Source organism: Rhopalosiphum maidis, chromosome 1, assembly GCF_003676215.2.
Source record: "Rhopalosiphum maidis isolate BTI-1 chromosome 1, ASM367621v3, whole genome shotgun sequence".
NCBI classification, from domain to species: Eukaryota; Metazoa; Arthropoda; class Insecta; order Hemiptera; family Aphididae; genus Rhopalosiphum; species Rhopalosiphum maidis.
Genome location: NC_040877.1, coordinates 35,612,590 through 35,631,230, shown reverse-complemented (window position 1 = coordinate 35,631,230; position 18,641 = coordinate 35,612,590). Strand labels below are relative to the sequence as shown.

Below are 18,641 nucleotides of genomic sequence, written 5' to 3'. Positions count from 1 at the left end.
ATATTGTGCGTTCTAAATGTCCAAGACAATGAGAGTACCTATTCGAACGGAGGAACGGTATAATTTTTGTTTTGTAAATCATATCACGAATAGAGGCGTTGCTCGTAATAATAATAACGTACATCATGAATATTGTCGTTGTGAATTATAACGGTGGCGGCGCGTGTCATCACGTTACATCGTATTATCCGTATATTTTAATGTATATTCCATTACTGTACCTTTTTATATAATATAGGTATGTGTAATATTGACGTCGTCGTGATTTCCCGGAAACATTTTTAATGTGTTTAATAAGTATAAAAGGCATAGGAACCGGTGGAAAGCTCTCGGACTGCGAGTGATTGCGAAAATCTATTTTTGTCGTCATTATATCCGGTTTTAACCCTGATTTTCCGCCTCCGTCTGCGCTGGTGCGTATACCCATAATTTAGTTATGTTGTGCACAACGGTGTTTATGTAATCCGCGGCCTCCTCCAGCGTCCGCCGGGCAGGTGACTCCTACGTTATGGCTCGCCCAAGGTCCCCGGCGACCCAAGGATCCGAACGCACCTGGCCGAGCGCTCTTTATATGGATATGTGGTGCACGCCGTATACGCGGCGATGAGATTTTTGGCCAGGTCGAGCGTGGGCTCAACATCCGTGGGCGCCAGGCGTTGTTATCGTAACACATTACATTACCTACAATAATATCATAATACTCAGGTACACCATCTGCGACGGCTGTTGGTGGTTTCGAGGGGGCCTACATATACATACGACTGACGATCGAGTCCTGCAGCCTGGTCAATTGCGTTGGGCAATCGTTGTTTTTTCAATGAAACCGCGTAATCTCTACTCCGCGGAGAAAAGTCTCGTGCGTATGCGTATCGCGTCTCTCGCAATATTATTCAATGGGCCCCTCTCTCCCTGGCGATCGGGTGCGGTGGCGGTGCGTATGCGTGGTTATAACCTTGAAGTGCGCTTTTTTATTATTATTATTATTGCGAGCAGGTACCATACACAGTCGTTGTTGTTCCCCTCTACGCACGCCACAGCCGCGACAACACTTCGTAGTATAGTGTACCTGTATACCTGTGCGCGCGTTCCTCCTCGTCCTCCTACTCATTCACGTATTGCCTTTCTGCTGCAACACCGGCCCGGCCCCCGACGGCTTAACACGGTTCAGTTATCTCTTGTGCACCGGCCGTGTCGCGCGTGCAGTTTATCGTCGTCGTTGTTCATCGTTGTTCAGTAACGGTTTCGCTGTTGCTATCGTCCCGAACTTGTCGTATGTACACGACATTTTCTTATACATACAACATCATCGTACTACACACAAACATAACGAATTTGACGGATGAAATAAAAAAAAACGATATTCGGAAACGTATCGTGCGCCGCTATGCGCGCGAAGAGCAATTGACTCGAACACCAAATACATCAAGATCGATAGAGATCGAAACGCTGACGGTATTATGTACCGGTTCACCAAAGCCTCCAAGGAGGTGTCATCGTCGTCAGGGGTGGCCGGCCGGCCGGGTGGTAGCCGCCTATTTATGCAGGGCACCCGAGAGGGCGACGATGATGTGCGCGACCTGCAGGCCGTGTATACGAAACGGCACTTGTCCACCGAGGTGACCGGGTCCAATCACGAGTCGCAAAAGGTGGACAAGCGGCCGGAAGTTGGTAGGCACTCGGTCACCACTCGCGTCTTACGCAAAACCACAGTGCTGACGCGCGGCGTCGAGATGTCGGCCACCGAGAGCATGATGAAAACTGGACAGATGATGGTTTCCGACCAGCCGTATGAGGAGTCTAAGAGGACCTCGTCCAGACACCACCACCAGGTCATCAAAACCAAGAAGGCCAAGGTAGTCTCACGAATCATGCACACCATATGTCTCGCACCCATATGTTATAATAATATGTTCGGCAGGCTTGTATATCATGTATATATTATGATTTATCCTGTCATGATGGTTGTTTTCTGTTTTAAAGTTTTTCTACAAACGGAAATAATTTGAAATCGAAATGATCGAAACATTCTCGGCCGTTTTCCGCGTATTTGTAAGAAATTGGTTTGAATGGCTTTTTCGTGTGCAGCGTTTAAGGATGTCTAATTAATTCGAGTGTTTATCGCAGAAAAAGATAAACTCGCTTAGGACCTGACATTTTTTTTATCTTAAAAATTCTTGTCAATGTCGATAATTACATATAATATATTATCATATAGGACTCATGTTTTGTTTTATTGAATAATATATTTTTTATTTTTCTGCTTTCTTATTATGCATAGATAAGGCCAATCCGTTTTCGAATGAAAGTGGTTTACAAATTATAGATACACAAAATATCTATATACACAATTGATACTGTGTTCGACGTATTATGTTTATAGTTGTAAAGTACTTAACCTCATACACGCACCGTACACGCACCATATATACATGATGTACGCAACTATATATTATATTGGACGTGGAGTAAATCCTAATTCAGTTATTACTTATTACAGTAAACCTCTATTTATGGATTCACCCTCTCCACATGACGGAAACCTCTATAACGCTTATTTTTAAATATTTCGTTAGGCGATTTCATATTAAATTGTGCTTGTACATCATTTTTTTCCAATAATAGATACACCTCTGTACAGCTGATTAATTTTCATCTTCCATCGAAGTCCGTAATATATATAATATAGTGTTTTCGTGTGTGAAATTGTGTGTTGCACTCTTAAATCAATACCTCGCATCAAAAGTTTTAATCTGCAGGAATTTTAAAAGTCATCAACTCATAGTTGGATTTTAATATTTTAAAATTAAATTTTGTCGTAATAATATGTTATTAGCTGGTTTATATGTAAGTTTCATACATAATTTATATTTGTTTAATGATTTTTTTTAAGTTTAATTATTTTACAAGTATTTAAATTGTATTATTTATGTTTAGTTTATTATGACATAATTTCTTTTAATCACTAATATATTTGTTTACCTAAGATAACCACTACCTTTGATAAACTAGCAAGTATTTTTTTTTCATGTTTGGTTTGTAACAGACGACAAGAGTCCATAAAATGTACAACTTGTGTATTTTAATTTATTGTACCATTTGTACCACCCGTTTATCATAGGGCATTGTATTTTTTTTATACAGTCAGAAATGACACAGATGAGTGGTTACTATATAGGGTCCATTTATATTATTTTATTAATGTTTAAAAAATCGGTATTAAATTGTTGAATTAGCTTATTCAATATATTAGGATATACATTTTCTCTCACATATGCAGTCTGTTTGAGTGGACGCGTACCGGAAACAAGAATAAGGTGAACGAACTATTTGTTTCGAAGTGAACGTAACGTTTGTTAATGAAGAAGTGCTCCAATACATAGGAATAAATGCTTAATTGTGCTTTTTCGGTATTTTATCCGTGCAGGCCGATAAAAATTTGTATCAAAAACAGAACGAGACAAACATGATAAAGCTACTTATATTATTTTGCGCTATTATTTACATGTTATTTCTTGTACCGTGTATTGTAATGTATACAGTTGTGTTCTGTACATCATCTGACTGAAATATAGTTAATATGGGTAGTATCTACATACAATAATATAATGTCTATGTTTTACTTTGTACCTGCTGCCGTAATAGTGAAGAATAACATGACTATATGATCAGGGCACGCATGGATGGTTTCTTTTGCATGCCGCACATTTCCTTCAAACGCGCATAATGATGGTGACCTGATTTTTGATTTCTTTCTTCGCGCACATATACATATTACACACACACACACACACACACACCTCTCTCTCTCTTTCTCTGTTTTGGACCGAAGTTTTGACTTAGAATCGTCTTCATGAGTAAAAATGTGTTTTACTTTACGATAGTTCGGTTAAATGATAATTTCAATCAAAGAATAAAATAACACATAATTTGTCCTACTAATAAATGACATGGGCGAGAATGTGTTGTAAACGGCCTCTAGACCGAACCTACTGCCCATTTAAGGAGAAGACTGGTGGCTCGGTCGAATCGTAAAAAACACGTATACCGAATTGTATTTTGTTTTTGTCGGCGGGTGTGCGCATTGTTGACCCTAATAATAATTGTCTTATTTTTATTATTTTTATTATTATTATTATTATTATTCTGTGTAAAAAACACATTACTATATTTACAATTATGTATATGGCACCGGTGTAATATGGGTAATTCGAACTGCCTCCGGTGGGACGAGAAACCTTATGTGGACATTTAATACGCGCGTCGACTTGTAATAGCGTGGTTTTCGATATATTCATTATTATTTTTTTTTTTTACGTTTATATTATTATTGTTGTTATTATTTTTTATTATTTTTCTTTAAAGATATCGGACATTGTGGTCGGTGAAGAACCGAACGTATCGGCGCGTGACGCTTTATTGAAATGGGCTCGCAAATCAACATCGAAATACCCAGGTGTTCGAGTGACGGACTTCACATCTTCTTGGCGGGATGGTATGGCATTCAACGCGATTATACATAGAAATAGGTAATATTTCTTTTGTGGGAAAAAATTGTCTTATTGTTGAAGAAAATATAAATAATATTTATTATCTGACCACAGACCGGATTTAGTCGATTGGCGCAATGTCAAAAGTAAAAATGTTCGTGAACGATTGGAGTCTGCATTTTACATCGCAGAACGAGAATATGGAGTTACCAGATTATTGGATCCCGAAGGTAAGTGTGTATTGCAATATTCGCAACATTAAATTAATATTGAGCTTATAAATTAATTATTATTAAATTTATTTTACAGACGTTGACACCCACGAAATTGATGAAAAATCAATTATTACTTACATATCGTCATTACACGAAGTGTTCCCGGAGCCTCCGCGTTTGCACCCTCTTTATGATTCTGTTAGTAAAAATGTAATAGTTTTTTTTAAAAAATTTTATTATTTTATTTTTATATTTTTGTAGGAATCTCAACAACGTTCTGGGGAATATCGTGAAATTGCTTCATCATTGAACCGTTGGATGCGTGAAAAACTATCTGTAATGTCTGACCGTAATTTCCCATCGACACTTATTGAAATGAAAAAATTAGCATCCGATTCTACTAAATTTCGTAATGAAGAACTTCCACCTCGCCATCGTGAAAAGCAACACCTGGTCCATTTATATAAGGAACTTCAAGTAATAATATATATATATATGACATGTGTTTTGTGATAGAAACATTTATAGAATTTTCTTATTTATAGAAATATTTTGAGGCTGTTGGCGAAAATGACATTGAACCCGAATTACAAGCTGATGCTATTGACCGTACCTGGAATCGTTTGATGATGTCATATCAAGATCGAGATTCTGCTATTCAGGAAGAAATAAAACGTCTTGAACGCTTACAAAGATTAGCAGAAAAAGTTCACCGTGAAACTAAGCGCACAGACTTGAAGTTGGATGAGTTGGAAACTAGAATTGTGGAAGAAGGTCGCCGGGCAGATAGACTTCATCCATTAGATGCAAAACACAACGCTGATCAACTGGAGACTGAGTTACGTTTATCTGAAGATACTATTCAGTCATTGTTTGTTGATGTACAAGCACTCAGAGAAGGACGATATGTGCAGGCACCTGAGTTACAAAAGAGGTAACTTATTTAAGCTAGATTTTATTCATCAAATTATTAAATTCTCATTTCTAATTTTATTTAGGGTAGAAAAACTGCATCAGAGATGGGTGAATTTGCGTTCTTTATTGCATTCAAAAGTTCTTACTCCTTTGGCTACTCTATCATTTCCAATTGTAGAAGAACGTACAGTTACCAAACAAACACGAACCATTCTGGAAACTCGACTTGTCGATACCAATACTCATTTCCGTTCATTACAAGAATGTATTGATTGGTGCAATAACAAATTGGTAAAATACATTTGAAAATTTGGTTTGTTTTATTCTAATTTAATTTTATGTTTTTTTAGAAACAATTACAGGAGGCTGAGTATGGTTCAGATTTGCCTAGTGTCCAAGCGCTTTTAGACCAACACCAGCGTGAACATAAAATAATTGACCAATTTCATACTAAAGTTGAGCATTGTATAAACGCTAAGAGTAATTTCCATGGAGATGAATTATCCCTGTATTCACAGCACCTGAATACATTGCAGAAGGTTTATGCTGAACTAGTTACTTTCTCTAATAAACGGCTATCTGATCTTGAAACATTACAAGACTTCTTGCAATCAGCTACAAATCAGCTTATTTGGCTCAACGAGAAAGAAGAAATTGAATTAAATCGTGATTGGAGTGATAAAGATTTAAACATACCATCAATTCGACAATATTATGAGGTAATATTTAGTATTTATGATAATATTAAGAGGTTTAATTTTAATTTTAATTATTATTATTCATTTTTTAATCTAAAATATTTTTTTAAGCATGCATTTGGATCAGGGATTGAGGTTGTGTTTTGATTAAATTTGTGCTCATTAATTATTTTATGTATAATAAATATATATTATTTATTTTTCCAGTCTTTAATGTCAGAACTTGAGAAAAGAGAAATTCAATTAAGTTCAGTCCAAGATCGCGGAGAAGCGTTGATTCTTCAGGGTCATCTAGCATCAAAGTGTATTGAAGCTTATATATCTGCATTACAAACACAATGGACTTGGTTACTCCAGTTAACTCTTTGTTTAGAAACTCATCTGAAGCATGCTACTTACTATCATCAGTTCTATGCTGATGTTAAAGAAGCTGAACATTGGTTAAACAAACGAGATGAGTTACTAAATTCTGTTTTTAGCCAATCAGAATTTAGTTTGGATGAAGGAGAACGTTTGTTGAAAGGTATGCAAGACCTCCGAGAAGAATTAAATAATTTCAGTGAAGTGATCGGTACACTTGAAGATCGATCTAGGCAAGTAGTTCCACTAAAACAACGTAGACTTCCAATTACTAGACCTATACCAGTGAATGCAATTTGTAGCTTCAAACAAAATGGGGTATGTTAACAAAATAATGATATGTATAAATAATTATGTGTACTAAAAATAATTTTTTATTTTGTTTAGATTAATGTTGAAAAAGGTTCTCAATGGTTGCTACATGATAATTCTGGACGAATCAAATGGAGAGTGTCTAGAGGAATGAATCTTACTGATGATTCAAATGTTCCCGGTGTTGTATTTTTAATACCTCCTCCTGATCAAGAAGCTTTAGATTCTGTAGATCGTTTGCGTAGAGCATATGATCGTTCAACAGCATTATGGCAACGTAAACAATTGCGTATGCGTCAAAATATGATATTTGCTACAATCAAAGTTGTCAAGGGATGGGATTTAGCTCAAGTAATAAACATATTTTTATTTTTTGAATAGGATTAACTTTGTTTTATTTTCATAGTTTTTGGCCATGGGTGCTGATCAACGTAATGCTATTCGTAAGGCATTAAATGAAGACGCTAATAAGTTGTTAAGAGAAGGTGATCCAGCTGACCCTCAACTAAGAAGACTCAAGAGAGAAATGGATGAAGTTAACAGGTTATTTGATGAATTCGAACGACGATCACAAGCTGAAGAAGACAGTAAAAATCTTACCAGAATATTTACTGATCAAGTTAAATCTATCCAAATTTCATTGGATGAATATGAACATACATTAAATACCAGGTTGAGTGCCCCTATACCAAGAGATATGGACACTCTGGAACATTTGGTTATTCAACACAAAGACTTTGAAACATCACTGAAGGTATTTTATTAATTATCTGTTAAATTATGTAATATAATAATAATAATTTTATTTGTGCTATAGAACTTGGGTCCAGACGTAGAAGCTATGCAAGCTACATTCAAAAACATTCCAAACAAGACAGCAGCTTTACAAGCTAAACATGATAAGGTTTTGAACCAATGGAATCAGTTATGGAATCTATCTCAGCTTTATGTTGAAAGACTTAAGTGTGCAGAAATTACTTTGTCTGGATTAGATGAAACAAACAATGTTATATCAGATTTTGAAATAAAATTAGCATCCTATGGTGAAATGCCATCTGAATTACCCGCTTTAAAATTAGTAAGTACATCTGATTGATTTTGCATTTAAATTCACAGTATTTGTATGTATGTATATGATTGTATAAAGGTGCATCAAGATCTGATAGCATTGCAAAAAAATGTTGTTCTTCAACAGCCGGTCATTGATCAGTTGGTTGAAGATAAACATAACACTAGACGTTTAACAGAAAAATCTAGACACCACTTACCACGTACTGCTCATCATGATTTGGATAGACTCGACAGTGATGTAAATCGTATTACAAGTAGATGGAATAATGTTTGTAGTCAATTAGTCGACAGGTAAAAAAATAAATAATTTAAAAATTAAATCAATTAAATATTTATTTATATAATAAAAGAAATTGATAATCTTATACGTGATTTACCATAACAAAGACTTTTTGTTTATTATATCTTACAATTATAATTTATGTATATCTTTGTTCTTTCAGACTCAAGAGCTGTGAAGCAGCTTACGATCTTTTGAATAAATACAAAAATTCGTACCAGTCTGAAGTTCAAATCATTGATGAGAGCTACGTTAAATTGAACAATGTTGCACCTCTAAAAATGCAAGCAAGAGATCTTACTGAAACCACTAAAGTAAGTATATATAAATATATGAAGCTGCCATAATTAATTAAATATAATATGTTATGGTGAGTCATTTACTGTATATTACTTAAACTCAATCAATGCATTGCATGTTAAATAAATAATTCATAATAATTTAATATATTGCATAGTATTAAATATTAATATAACATAAATGTATACTGTATTATCTGTATATTACATTATCCAAGTAAAGCCTTATGGCCCGAGCAAAGTATTTTATATTTATTGATCAAATACATCTCGTAGGCTTTGTATAACAAGGTGCAGGAACGTACTAAAGCAATTGAGAGTGTCAATGTGGACGGTGGCAGATTTATACGAGAAGCTAAGGTAACGATGCTTTTTAACATAAAATATAAATTAAAATTTGCTATGATAACCATTTAACAGACCATAACAAAGACTATGCGTATAATTAACCCGCAAATAGATATATGACCTACGACTTCAACATTACTGTGCGTGGCTGGTAGATGAAGTTCATCCAAGCCTTGATGCCAGCAACCATAATAAAGGCCAAAATATGGATCCCAGTGTTGGTGAATTGGCTGTGTCTCATGAACTTGATGTGCTCAATCATAGATTTCAAGCATTGCTGAATATGCTGATTGACCAGTTGAAAAATCTAGCATTAGTCAATACTGATGATCTTGAGTTACAAGTGAGTAAAATTATTTTAATAATGTTAAAAACGTAGGATAAATTATTATTATAAATGTTTGTTTAATCTTAATTAATCTCTAAGTCTTTAATTAGTATTTTTTATTTTATTTGGTTTTAACAAAGTATCAAAGTTAAAAAAAAAAATAATAAAATGACAATTAATTTGCAATTAAACTAGAAATAAAGGGGTATTTAAAAATGTTGTGTAAAATATAAAATTAATTAAATGTTTCAATTATGAACATAATTAAAATTTAAAAAATATGTATTATTTATCTTGGATGCATATATTTTCTTTTTTATTTATTTATATCTCATTAAATATATTGTGTTTATATCAGATAATTTAAAAATAACAGTATATGCTTAAAGATAAATTAAAATTATAATTTTAAACCATTTTGATATTTATATATTTATATAGAACCTAAACAGAAAGTCATATTTCAAAATGTTTGTTTCTCAACAATAGAAATAATTAAATTTAATAATCTGTTTTTGTTAAAATAAAAATATTTATATATAGCAATTTTGAAATAAAACTACTTTGTTTTTACATAAGTCAATTTAAATTTATATTAATACATTGTGTTAATTATATACTCTTGTGTATGAAAACAAATATTTTTTTAAGTATCGTTGATTACACCTACATAGTAACACACCTCTTTTCAATTATTTTGCACTTTTAGTTTTTACTACAAATAATTAAAAATGGTAGATTATTATTCCCTTGAAGTTATTAAGCAACATATTATTACTGTATAAAATTGCTCAAGGTTTGGCTTTAAACCTATCAATTTATCTATTAGAAATGATTAGTCTAAATAAATGTTGCAGGAATATGTGAAGACATTAGAGGCTAGGCCGTTGCGTACATTCAGAACTGAATTCAATATATATGATACAATTCCTGAGTTAGTACTTGATACTGTAGTCTTAGTATGTTATTGTAGTTGTATGATTAAAGTTGTATTGTGTTTTTTTTCTAGTGTATCGACAAATGGTATAGACGAAACTATAACAGCAAAAAATATAAATCACCAATCATCTGCAATGGGTAATCAACATTCTACCCAGACTGTTGAATCTAATGGCGATGCAGATATTCGTTCATTGCGTCGACGTATGGAAGAGGCAACTGGACTTGATGATGATATTATTAATGCTCCAGGAATTGTTCATCCTAAAACTGGCGAAATTTTAACAGTAGGCGAAGCAATTCGTTTGCGAGTATTAGATGTACGAACTGGTCGTATTGCTACTCAACCTGATTCAAAGTCTGGTTGGGTAACTATTGAGCAAGCTGTCGAAAAAGGACTGGTGGATAAGGGTTTAGCAAATAAACTTTTGGGACCTTGTGTTGTTGGTGATAACAGACCACAAATGACTTTGCTGGAAGCTATTCAAAAGGAGTTAATGGATGCTGAACGAGGACCAGTTGAAAGGATAAAGGTAAAAAATGAAGAATATAATGCTGATTTTAGTGAAACTCTCAATTCGAGTGAGGTTAGGGGTGAGGTGTTTCAAGTGTTAAATAAAAAAGTCACATTAAATGAAAAAGAAATTACTGTACTCGACGCCGTTCATCAAGGAAACATAGATAAAATTAATTTGGCTGAAGATGAATTACAACTTTTATCAAAACTTAATGGTCTCAAACCAAAAAATGCTTTGAAAGTTGCACTGACAAAAACATTAGACGCTTTAAAAATTAAAGATGATCCTAGGACTGATTTGCCAACAGAAGGTTGGAGTTTATTTGAAGCAATTAAACAAAATTTATTTGATCCTGAATCTGGTGTTTTTATTATACCTGGGACTGACAGATTAGTATCATTTAAAGAATGCATTGATATGCGTATTATTAACCCAGATTCAGCTGTAGTAGCTGATCCAATTAAGCCAAGATCATTATCATTAAAACAAGCACTGAAGAAAGATATTTTAGATGCTACTGGCCACTACCAAGGTAGTACAATGAAAGAAGCCATAGAAAAAAGCTTTGTATATGATCCATCATCAGTTGAATATATCTCCTCACCTGTTGAAATAGTTGAAGTTAAAGGTGGTAAACGTAAAGTTGAACGATCTAATAGTATGAGACCTCAATTTTTTGTACAAGAATCAATAACGGAAGAAGAATTGGAAGATTTTATGCATAATGAGGGTAGAAATGTACCATCTTTACCTGTATCACTACTAGAATCAAGCACCACAGGAATAACCTTGGTAACTTCAATGATGTAATTGTATGCCATGCATGGTGTATTGTAATTTAAAATTATACAAGTTGTTATGTCAACAAATCTTTTTAAATTATTTTTTATGAGTTAAGCTTTTTTATATTTTCTTATTTGATTGCTTTTGTGTTTGTGTTTTATTTTTCAGGACAACCAGATTATTTTAGAAAGCTATACCAGTTATTTTTTGCCTGTATAATATGCCTAACAAAATTATTTTTGTGATGTTATTATAACAAATGTTGTATGTTTTTTTTTCTAAAGGCTTATTTTTACTAATTGATAAGTGAAAACAACAATCAATAAAAACTAAAATTAGTTTATAGATGTAATCGGCTTTTAATTTTTATGCATTAAAAGTAATATTCTGTATGCTAAATTTATTATAATTGCACTAACTTTTTTTTTTTTAAATTTTAACTGTTATGGTTTTTATCGATATTTGTATAACAATAATTTTATTTTGTAGCAAGCCATGGCAGAAAAATACAAACTTTGCGATGACACATTATCAGAATACTTAAACTGGATTGGAGAAATTGAAGACAGAATTGCAAATCAAGATATAGCTCAAGAAGATTTGGATCAACTACGTAATCAAATAAACATTTTAAAAGTATGGATATTTGAAATTTTTGCATTATGCATTTAACATAATATTTATGTACAAATATTTTTTAGCTGATTAAAGAAGAGATTGATTCACAGTTACGTCCTATTACAACATGTTTGGACCAAGTGCGTCATATAATTGCTACTGGTAGTGAATACTTGTCTAGAGAAGAAATAAATAATGTTGAGAAGAAAGGTAAATCTCTTAAATCGCGGTATGACCATGCAAATGAACGTACTGATAAACTGCTACGTCGCTTGATATCTGCTAAAGATGAATTATCCAAATTTAAATCTGAACTTACTACATTTACTACGTGGATGGATAGAGCTCAACGTACTCTTGATGAGAAAGAACGTGCATTAGCTAATATAAATAGACTTGCTGATACATCGTCAACTGAATCTACAAGAGAGTTTGTGTCTGATGTTATTTCACATCAAGCAGATCTTCGCTTTATCACAATGGCAGCCCAAAAGTTCATTGATGAATCTAAAGAATATCTAACCTGCTTAAATGATTTCAGAACTGGTTTACCATCAAGACTTCATCACATCGAACCAGTATCGTCACAAGACAGTGTGGTTAAAAATACAGTTATCAATGTGACTAATAATTACAAAGATTTACTAGCACGAGCTAATGCTTTGGCAGATAAATTAAGTGGACTTAACTCTAAACAAAGAGAATATAAAGACGCCTTGAATGCTGTTAAGGCATGGCTTAGAGAAGCTGAACCAAGAGCTATTAAAATTCTTAATGAACCAATTGGTGCTGATCCGAATGCTCTCGAAGATCAATTCAATCGAACAAAAACTTTGAACAATGAATTTTTGGGACAAGCTAGACTTATTGAAAATGTTAAGCAAGCTGCAGATGGCTTAATTAGGTCACTTGAAGGTCAAAGTGGTATCAAAGAAATTGAGGCTATTCAAGGTCCAGTTAATGAATTGGAAGATAAGTATAGATCTTTATGTAATGGTTTAGCTGATCGACTATCACAATTGGACACTGCATTAGTTCAATCACATAGTGTGCAAGATGCTTTGGATTCATTACTCCATTGGTTAAACGACGCTGAAGCCACATTAAAGTAAGTTTATTTGTTTGTGTTATTTTAAGTTAATTTCAATTTACAATCCATTTGTTAACCTGTTGCTCTTAAGTTATTAATTTTAGTATCTCATTTCATCATTTATCTTATATTTAATTTTTTTTTTATTGAAAAAATAATGAATATTATTGGAGCTTTAGAAATGTTTTTAGGAACTATTCTAGTTCTCCTTAACAAGTAATAACTAACTTTTAGTTAAATTATTTACATGTTTTAATGAAATGAAAATATTTTTAGGAATATAACAAGACCAGTAAGTTTGCATACAGATCGTTTATCTGAACAAATCCGGGAGTACAGATTGTTGCAGTCAGATATTGATACACATAGAGCAAGTGTTGATAGTGTCGCACATTCTACACAAGAGTTAATGATCAATTCAAGCAATCCCAGACTTGCCAAAAAAATTGAAGTCAAGTTAAAAGATGTTATGACTCGTTTCGAAAAGCTTTTGGATAGGACTGCCAAACGAGGTGAACTATTAAATGACATCAATCAAATATTGTCATCATTTAATAGCCAAGCGGCAATGCTTGAACAATGGTTAACAAATGCATTAGACAATTTCAACGATATGCCTGAAAATAAGTTGGACGATTTAATTGCTCAAAGAGACTCTCAACGACAAGCCTTAGACCAAACAATACGTGATGGAAAAACTCTCATTAACAATAAGGATGTGACCGATACTCCTCCTGTACGTGATCGTGTTAAAGGATTGGAAAACCAATGGAAACAATTGAATCAACTGCTAGAAGATAAACAGAGATTATCTAAGGCTAAAGTAGAACAACTTCAAGCATACGAAAAATTAAGAGATCAAGTATTAATTTGGTTAAATAACACTGAGAAAAGAGTTAATCAATTAGAAAGTGTAGCTGTAGACATGAATATTATTAAAAATCAAATTGATGAACTGAAACCAATTTCGAAGGATCATCGTGATTATAGTATTACTATTGACAAACTTAATGACCTTGGGGCTACATTTTATGATTCTAGTCTTACCAATTCTTTAAGAAGACGCAGTTCAGTATCTCCTACTAAACGCTATTCTTTGGACTCTTTAAGAAAAACTTCTAGGGATTCTCCAAGAAGTTCAGTTGTAAGTTTCACATACAATAGAATTGAAGATGGTTTAGATGACAGTCCCGTGCAACAAGAACTAAATGAAATTAATAACAGATATAATTTATTAGGTGTAAAAATATCAGACAGGCAAAATGAATTGGATACAATTAGAGACGATGTCAGAAAATTGGTTGAAAATATGAAAATATTAAATCAATTTTTAGATAGAACACAAAAATCATTACCAAAAGAAAGTATTCCACTGACTAAAGAAGAGTCTGATAAAGCAGCAAAACAAGTTAGAGCTGTACTTGAAGAAATGTACGAAAAACAATCTTTGTTAGATAGTACTAAATCTGGTGTAAATGATTTATTAAAAAAGAAACCAACTTCTTTAGGAGCGGATAAATTACATGATGACATTCAAAATGTTACTAGTCGTTGGAAGAACTTAAATGATATTTGTAAGAATCGTATACAACTTCTTGAAGACTTAAAAGATTTTCATGATTCGCACGATAATCTTTCGAACTGGTTAGGATCTAAAGAACGTATGTTAAATGTCTTGGGTCCAATATCGTCAGATTCTAGAATAGTACAAAGTCAAGTTCAGCAAATTCAAGTGTTAAGAGAAGAGTTTAGAACTCAACAACCTCAACTTACTCATTTAACATCTGTTGGCGAAAGCATACTCAATAGACTACCAGATCCTAACTCTCCGGATGCTCAACGGTTTTCTAATAAATTAACAGCAATTTTACAAAAATGGTCAGATTTACTTGGAAAATTAGAAGATAGAGCATCTAATCTTGGTGCAGCAGCTGATTCAACCCGAGAATTTGATGCAGGTCTTGCTCGTTTAACTGAAGCATTACAAAATATTTCTGATCAATTAGATGATATTTCTTATGATAAGGAACCAGAAGAGAGGCTTAGAAAAATACAAAACTTAGAAAGACAATTAGAAGGCCAAAGGCCTTTATTAGCTGATTTAGAAGATGCTGGAAATCATTTGTGTAATGTATTAGATGACCCAGCTTGTAAAGCAGATATTCAAGCGAAATTGGCTGCTATTAATCGTCAATATAACAACTTGCAAAAGAAATTAGACAATAAAAAAGCTGAAATTGAAGGATCATTGAAGGATGGTAGACAATTTGAAGCTACTTGTGCTCTGACACTTGGTTGGTTGTCTGATCAATTGGGCAGTCTTACAGAACGTCTATTAATATCCGCTGATAAAGATATACTGCAACAACAAGTTTCTCAGTATGAGCCTATTTACAAAGAAGTATTACACAAAGAACATGAAGTAATTATGCTTTTGAATAAAGGTCGTGATATGTTATCCCGAATTGGACAACGTAACGAATCTCGTAATTTGCAACGTGATTTAGACAAAATACAACAAAACTGGGACAAACTTCGCAAAGAAGCTGTAGACCGCCACAACAGACTTCAAACATGCATGGAACACTGTAGAAAATATTACAGAGCCCAAGAGTCCTTCACACCATGGTTGGCTCAAGCTGAAAATAAATTAGAACTTATTCGACCAAACAGCTTTAGTAAAAGAGACGTGGATAAACAAATGAGAGAACTGTCTGCTTTTAGAAATGAAGTTTGGAAACACTCTGGTGAGTTTGAGAATGTCAAAACCCTAGGAGAAACGTTCCTTTCTTCTTGTGATGTGGATAAAGAACTTGTAAAACAAGAACTGTCAACCATCAAAACTCGATGGGATAGATTGAACAATGAATTGATGGAAAAAACACAATGGTTAGAAGACATTTCTAGAAAGTTATCTGACTTTTCTGACAACCTTAGAGATTCTGAACACTCATTACAACGTTGTGAAGATAAACTTGCTTCACATGATTCCATTGGAGGTGCTGCACGTGATCCAAAACTGTTGGAAAGAATTAAAGCATTGCGAGAAGATGCTAAGAAATTAAGAGGTCCATTGGTAGGTCTAAGGCAAACAGCTGGTGACTTAGCCTCAGAAGCTGCTCAAATGGGTGTTGGTGACTCATTGAAATTACAGGACGATGTTGATAATCTTATGGATAGATTAGACGATTTAGAAGGTAAACTGGATGATAGGTGTTCACAATTACTTTCAGCTTCGACTGCATTGGCGCAATATGCAGATAAAGTTAAAGCTCTTGGTAAAAACTTGAATGACTTAGAAGCTGAATTTGACTCATTAAAACCACCCGGTCGAGATATTAAAACTGTTACTGGACAGTTAGATGAAGTAGACAAATTTATCAAGAAAATTGCAAGAGCTGGAGATGATGTCACAGTAATGCTTGAATTAGGCCAACGTTTAGAAGATTCTACTTCTATGCGTGACCAAGCTGAATCACTGACACGTCTATTAAATAAACTTGATGAACGAGCATCAAACAGACAAACTGATCTTGAAAATATTTTAGACAGACTACAAGCTTTTAAGAATAAGCATGATAATGTTGTTCAAGATATAGAACATGCAACTGATGAGTTTAAAAGTTTGAAACCAATTGGATCAGAAGTGGAGGCAATTAAATTCCAACAACAAGAGTTTGGTTCTTTCAGAAAAAACACCATTGAACCACTAATTTTGTCAGTCAATGAAGTTAATGGTATAGGTCAAAGATTAATACAATCTGCTGCCAGAGGTGTAAACACTGGTATTTTAGAAAAGGATTTGGAAAAAATGAACGATAAATGGAATGCACTTAAAGAAAAATTAAATGAGAGGGACAGGCGACTAGATTATGGACTTTTACAATCTGGCAAGTTCCAAGATGCTTTAGATGGATTTGCTAAGTGGTTAGCTGATACAGAAGAATTAGTATCTAATCAAAAACCACCATCAGCAGATTACAAGGTGGTAAAAGCACAACTACAAGAACAAAAAGTAAATATATATATTTATAATTATTATTGGGTTGATAATAATATATTAATTTTTTATTAAAAAATTTTAGTTCTTAAAGAAAATGTTAGCTGACCGTCAAAATTCATTGTCATCAATATTTGATATGGGTAATGAGGTTGCAGCTAATGTCGATCCTAGAGAACGCAAGGAAATTGAAATACAATTGAAAGAATTATCTCAGCGGTTTGATAATTTGGATCGTGGTGCTACAAAACGCATGGACGATTTGCAAAAAGCTATGGTAGTGGCTAAAGAGTTCTTGGAAAAAATTACACCACTCTTGGAGTGGTTGGATAAAAGCGAGAAAAAAATTAAGGACATGGAACTTATTCCTACAGATGAAGAAAAAATACAACAAAGGATTAAAGAACATAGTGTGAGTAAAATTAAATCAAATCATTATTTTTATGGGAATGAAGTAGAGGAATTGTAGGTATACTAGATATTAATAATTAGCTTAAAGCATATTGTTTATGCTCTTTTTTTTTTTTTTTATCAAACAATACATTTATACTTTTATGTTATTGAGATACCATGATTTAATAATAATAACTTAATTTTAAATGAATATTTTTTACAATTTTCTCACTTTATTTAGTTCATCTAATTAATTTATTTTATTTTTTTTTAGAAATTACACAATGAAATTCTATCCAAAAATCCTGAATTCCACGATCTGACTGAAGTAGCTAGTACATTAATGGCTTTAGTTGGTGAAGATGAGGCATCTGGAGTAGCAGATCGTATCCAAGAAACAGCTGATCGTTATGCTGCACTTGTAAATACCTCAGATAAAGTGGGACAACTATTACAAGACTCTCGTGCTGGCCTTAGACACCTGGTATTAACTTATCAAGATTTGCAAGCATGGATGGAAGGCATGGAGAAACGTTTAGGCAAATACAAAGTATTACCTGTGCATACAGACAAACTAGTGGAACAAATGGAGGATATTGCAGATCTGTGTGAAGAAATATCAAATCACCAATCAGATGTTGATGGAACTGTGGATGCAGGCATGGAACTTATGAAGCACATAACTAGTGACGAAGCCATTCAGTTAAAGGATAAGTTGGATGTATTGCAGAGACGTTACAATGATTTGGTTAGTGCTGGTACTGATTTATTAAAGAATGCAGAAAGCATGTTGCCACTCGTACAACAATTCCATAATGCTCATAAACGTTTGGGTGATTGGATGTTATCTGCTGAATCTCAATTACAAACTGCAGAACCTAAAGAAGAAGACATTCATAATCTAGAACTTGACATTCAAGGTATATAGGATTACTGCTATATATAATTGTTCTTTTTTAAATTTAAATACAACTAAATAAATTTAAA

General features: G+C 33.4%; 1 protein-coding gene across 15 annotated transcripts in view; it reads left to right on the top strand.

The window, feature by feature from the left end:
- LOC113550476 (dystonin) overlaps positions 1–18,641 on the top strand; it is a 74,359-nt gene that overhangs the window by 37,412 nt on the left and 18,306 nt on the right. For 10 of the 15 annotated variants that reach the window (XM_026952324.1, XM_026952336.1, XM_026952326.1 and 7 more), the window contains 22 exons: positions 4,363–4,526; positions 4,602–4,717; positions 4,797–4,900; positions 4,964–5,179; positions 5,248–5,636; positions 5,701–5,908; positions 5,968–6,336; positions 6,523–6,993; positions 7,063–7,338; positions 7,394–7,741; positions 7,805–8,065; positions 8,135–8,349; positions 8,502–8,652; positions 8,914–8,997; positions 9,098–9,328; positions 10,171–10,247; positions 10,323–11,562; positions 12,043–12,189; positions 12,255–13,279; positions 13,538–17,276; positions 17,347–17,673; positions 17,929–18,574. In XM_026952324.1, the coding sequence (XP_026808125.1) occupies positions 4,363–4,526; positions 4,602–4,717; positions 4,797–4,900; positions 4,964–5,179; positions 5,248–5,636; positions 5,701–5,908; positions 5,968–6,336; positions 6,523–6,993; positions 7,063–7,338; positions 7,394–7,741; positions 7,805–8,065; positions 8,135–8,349; positions 8,502–8,652; positions 8,914–8,997; positions 9,098–9,328; positions 10,171–10,247; positions 10,323–11,562; positions 12,043–12,189; positions 12,255–13,279; positions 13,538–17,276; positions 17,347–17,673; positions 17,929–18,574 (10,804 nt within the window). Of the gene's footprint in view, positions 1–1,207; positions 1,854–4,362; positions 4,527–4,601; positions 4,718–4,796; positions 4,901–4,963; positions 5,180–5,247; positions 5,637–5,700; positions 5,909–5,967; positions 6,337–6,522; positions 6,994–7,062; positions 7,339–7,393; positions 7,742–7,804; positions 8,066–8,134; positions 8,350–8,501; positions 8,653–8,913; positions 8,998–9,097; positions 9,329–10,170; positions 10,248–10,322; positions 11,563–12,042; positions 12,190–12,254; positions 13,280–13,537; positions 17,277–17,346; positions 17,674–17,928; positions 18,575–18,641 lie in introns of those variants that run through there. The other 5 variants (XM_026952337.1, XM_026952338.1, XM_026952334.1 and 2 more) reach the window with 3 other exon arrangements.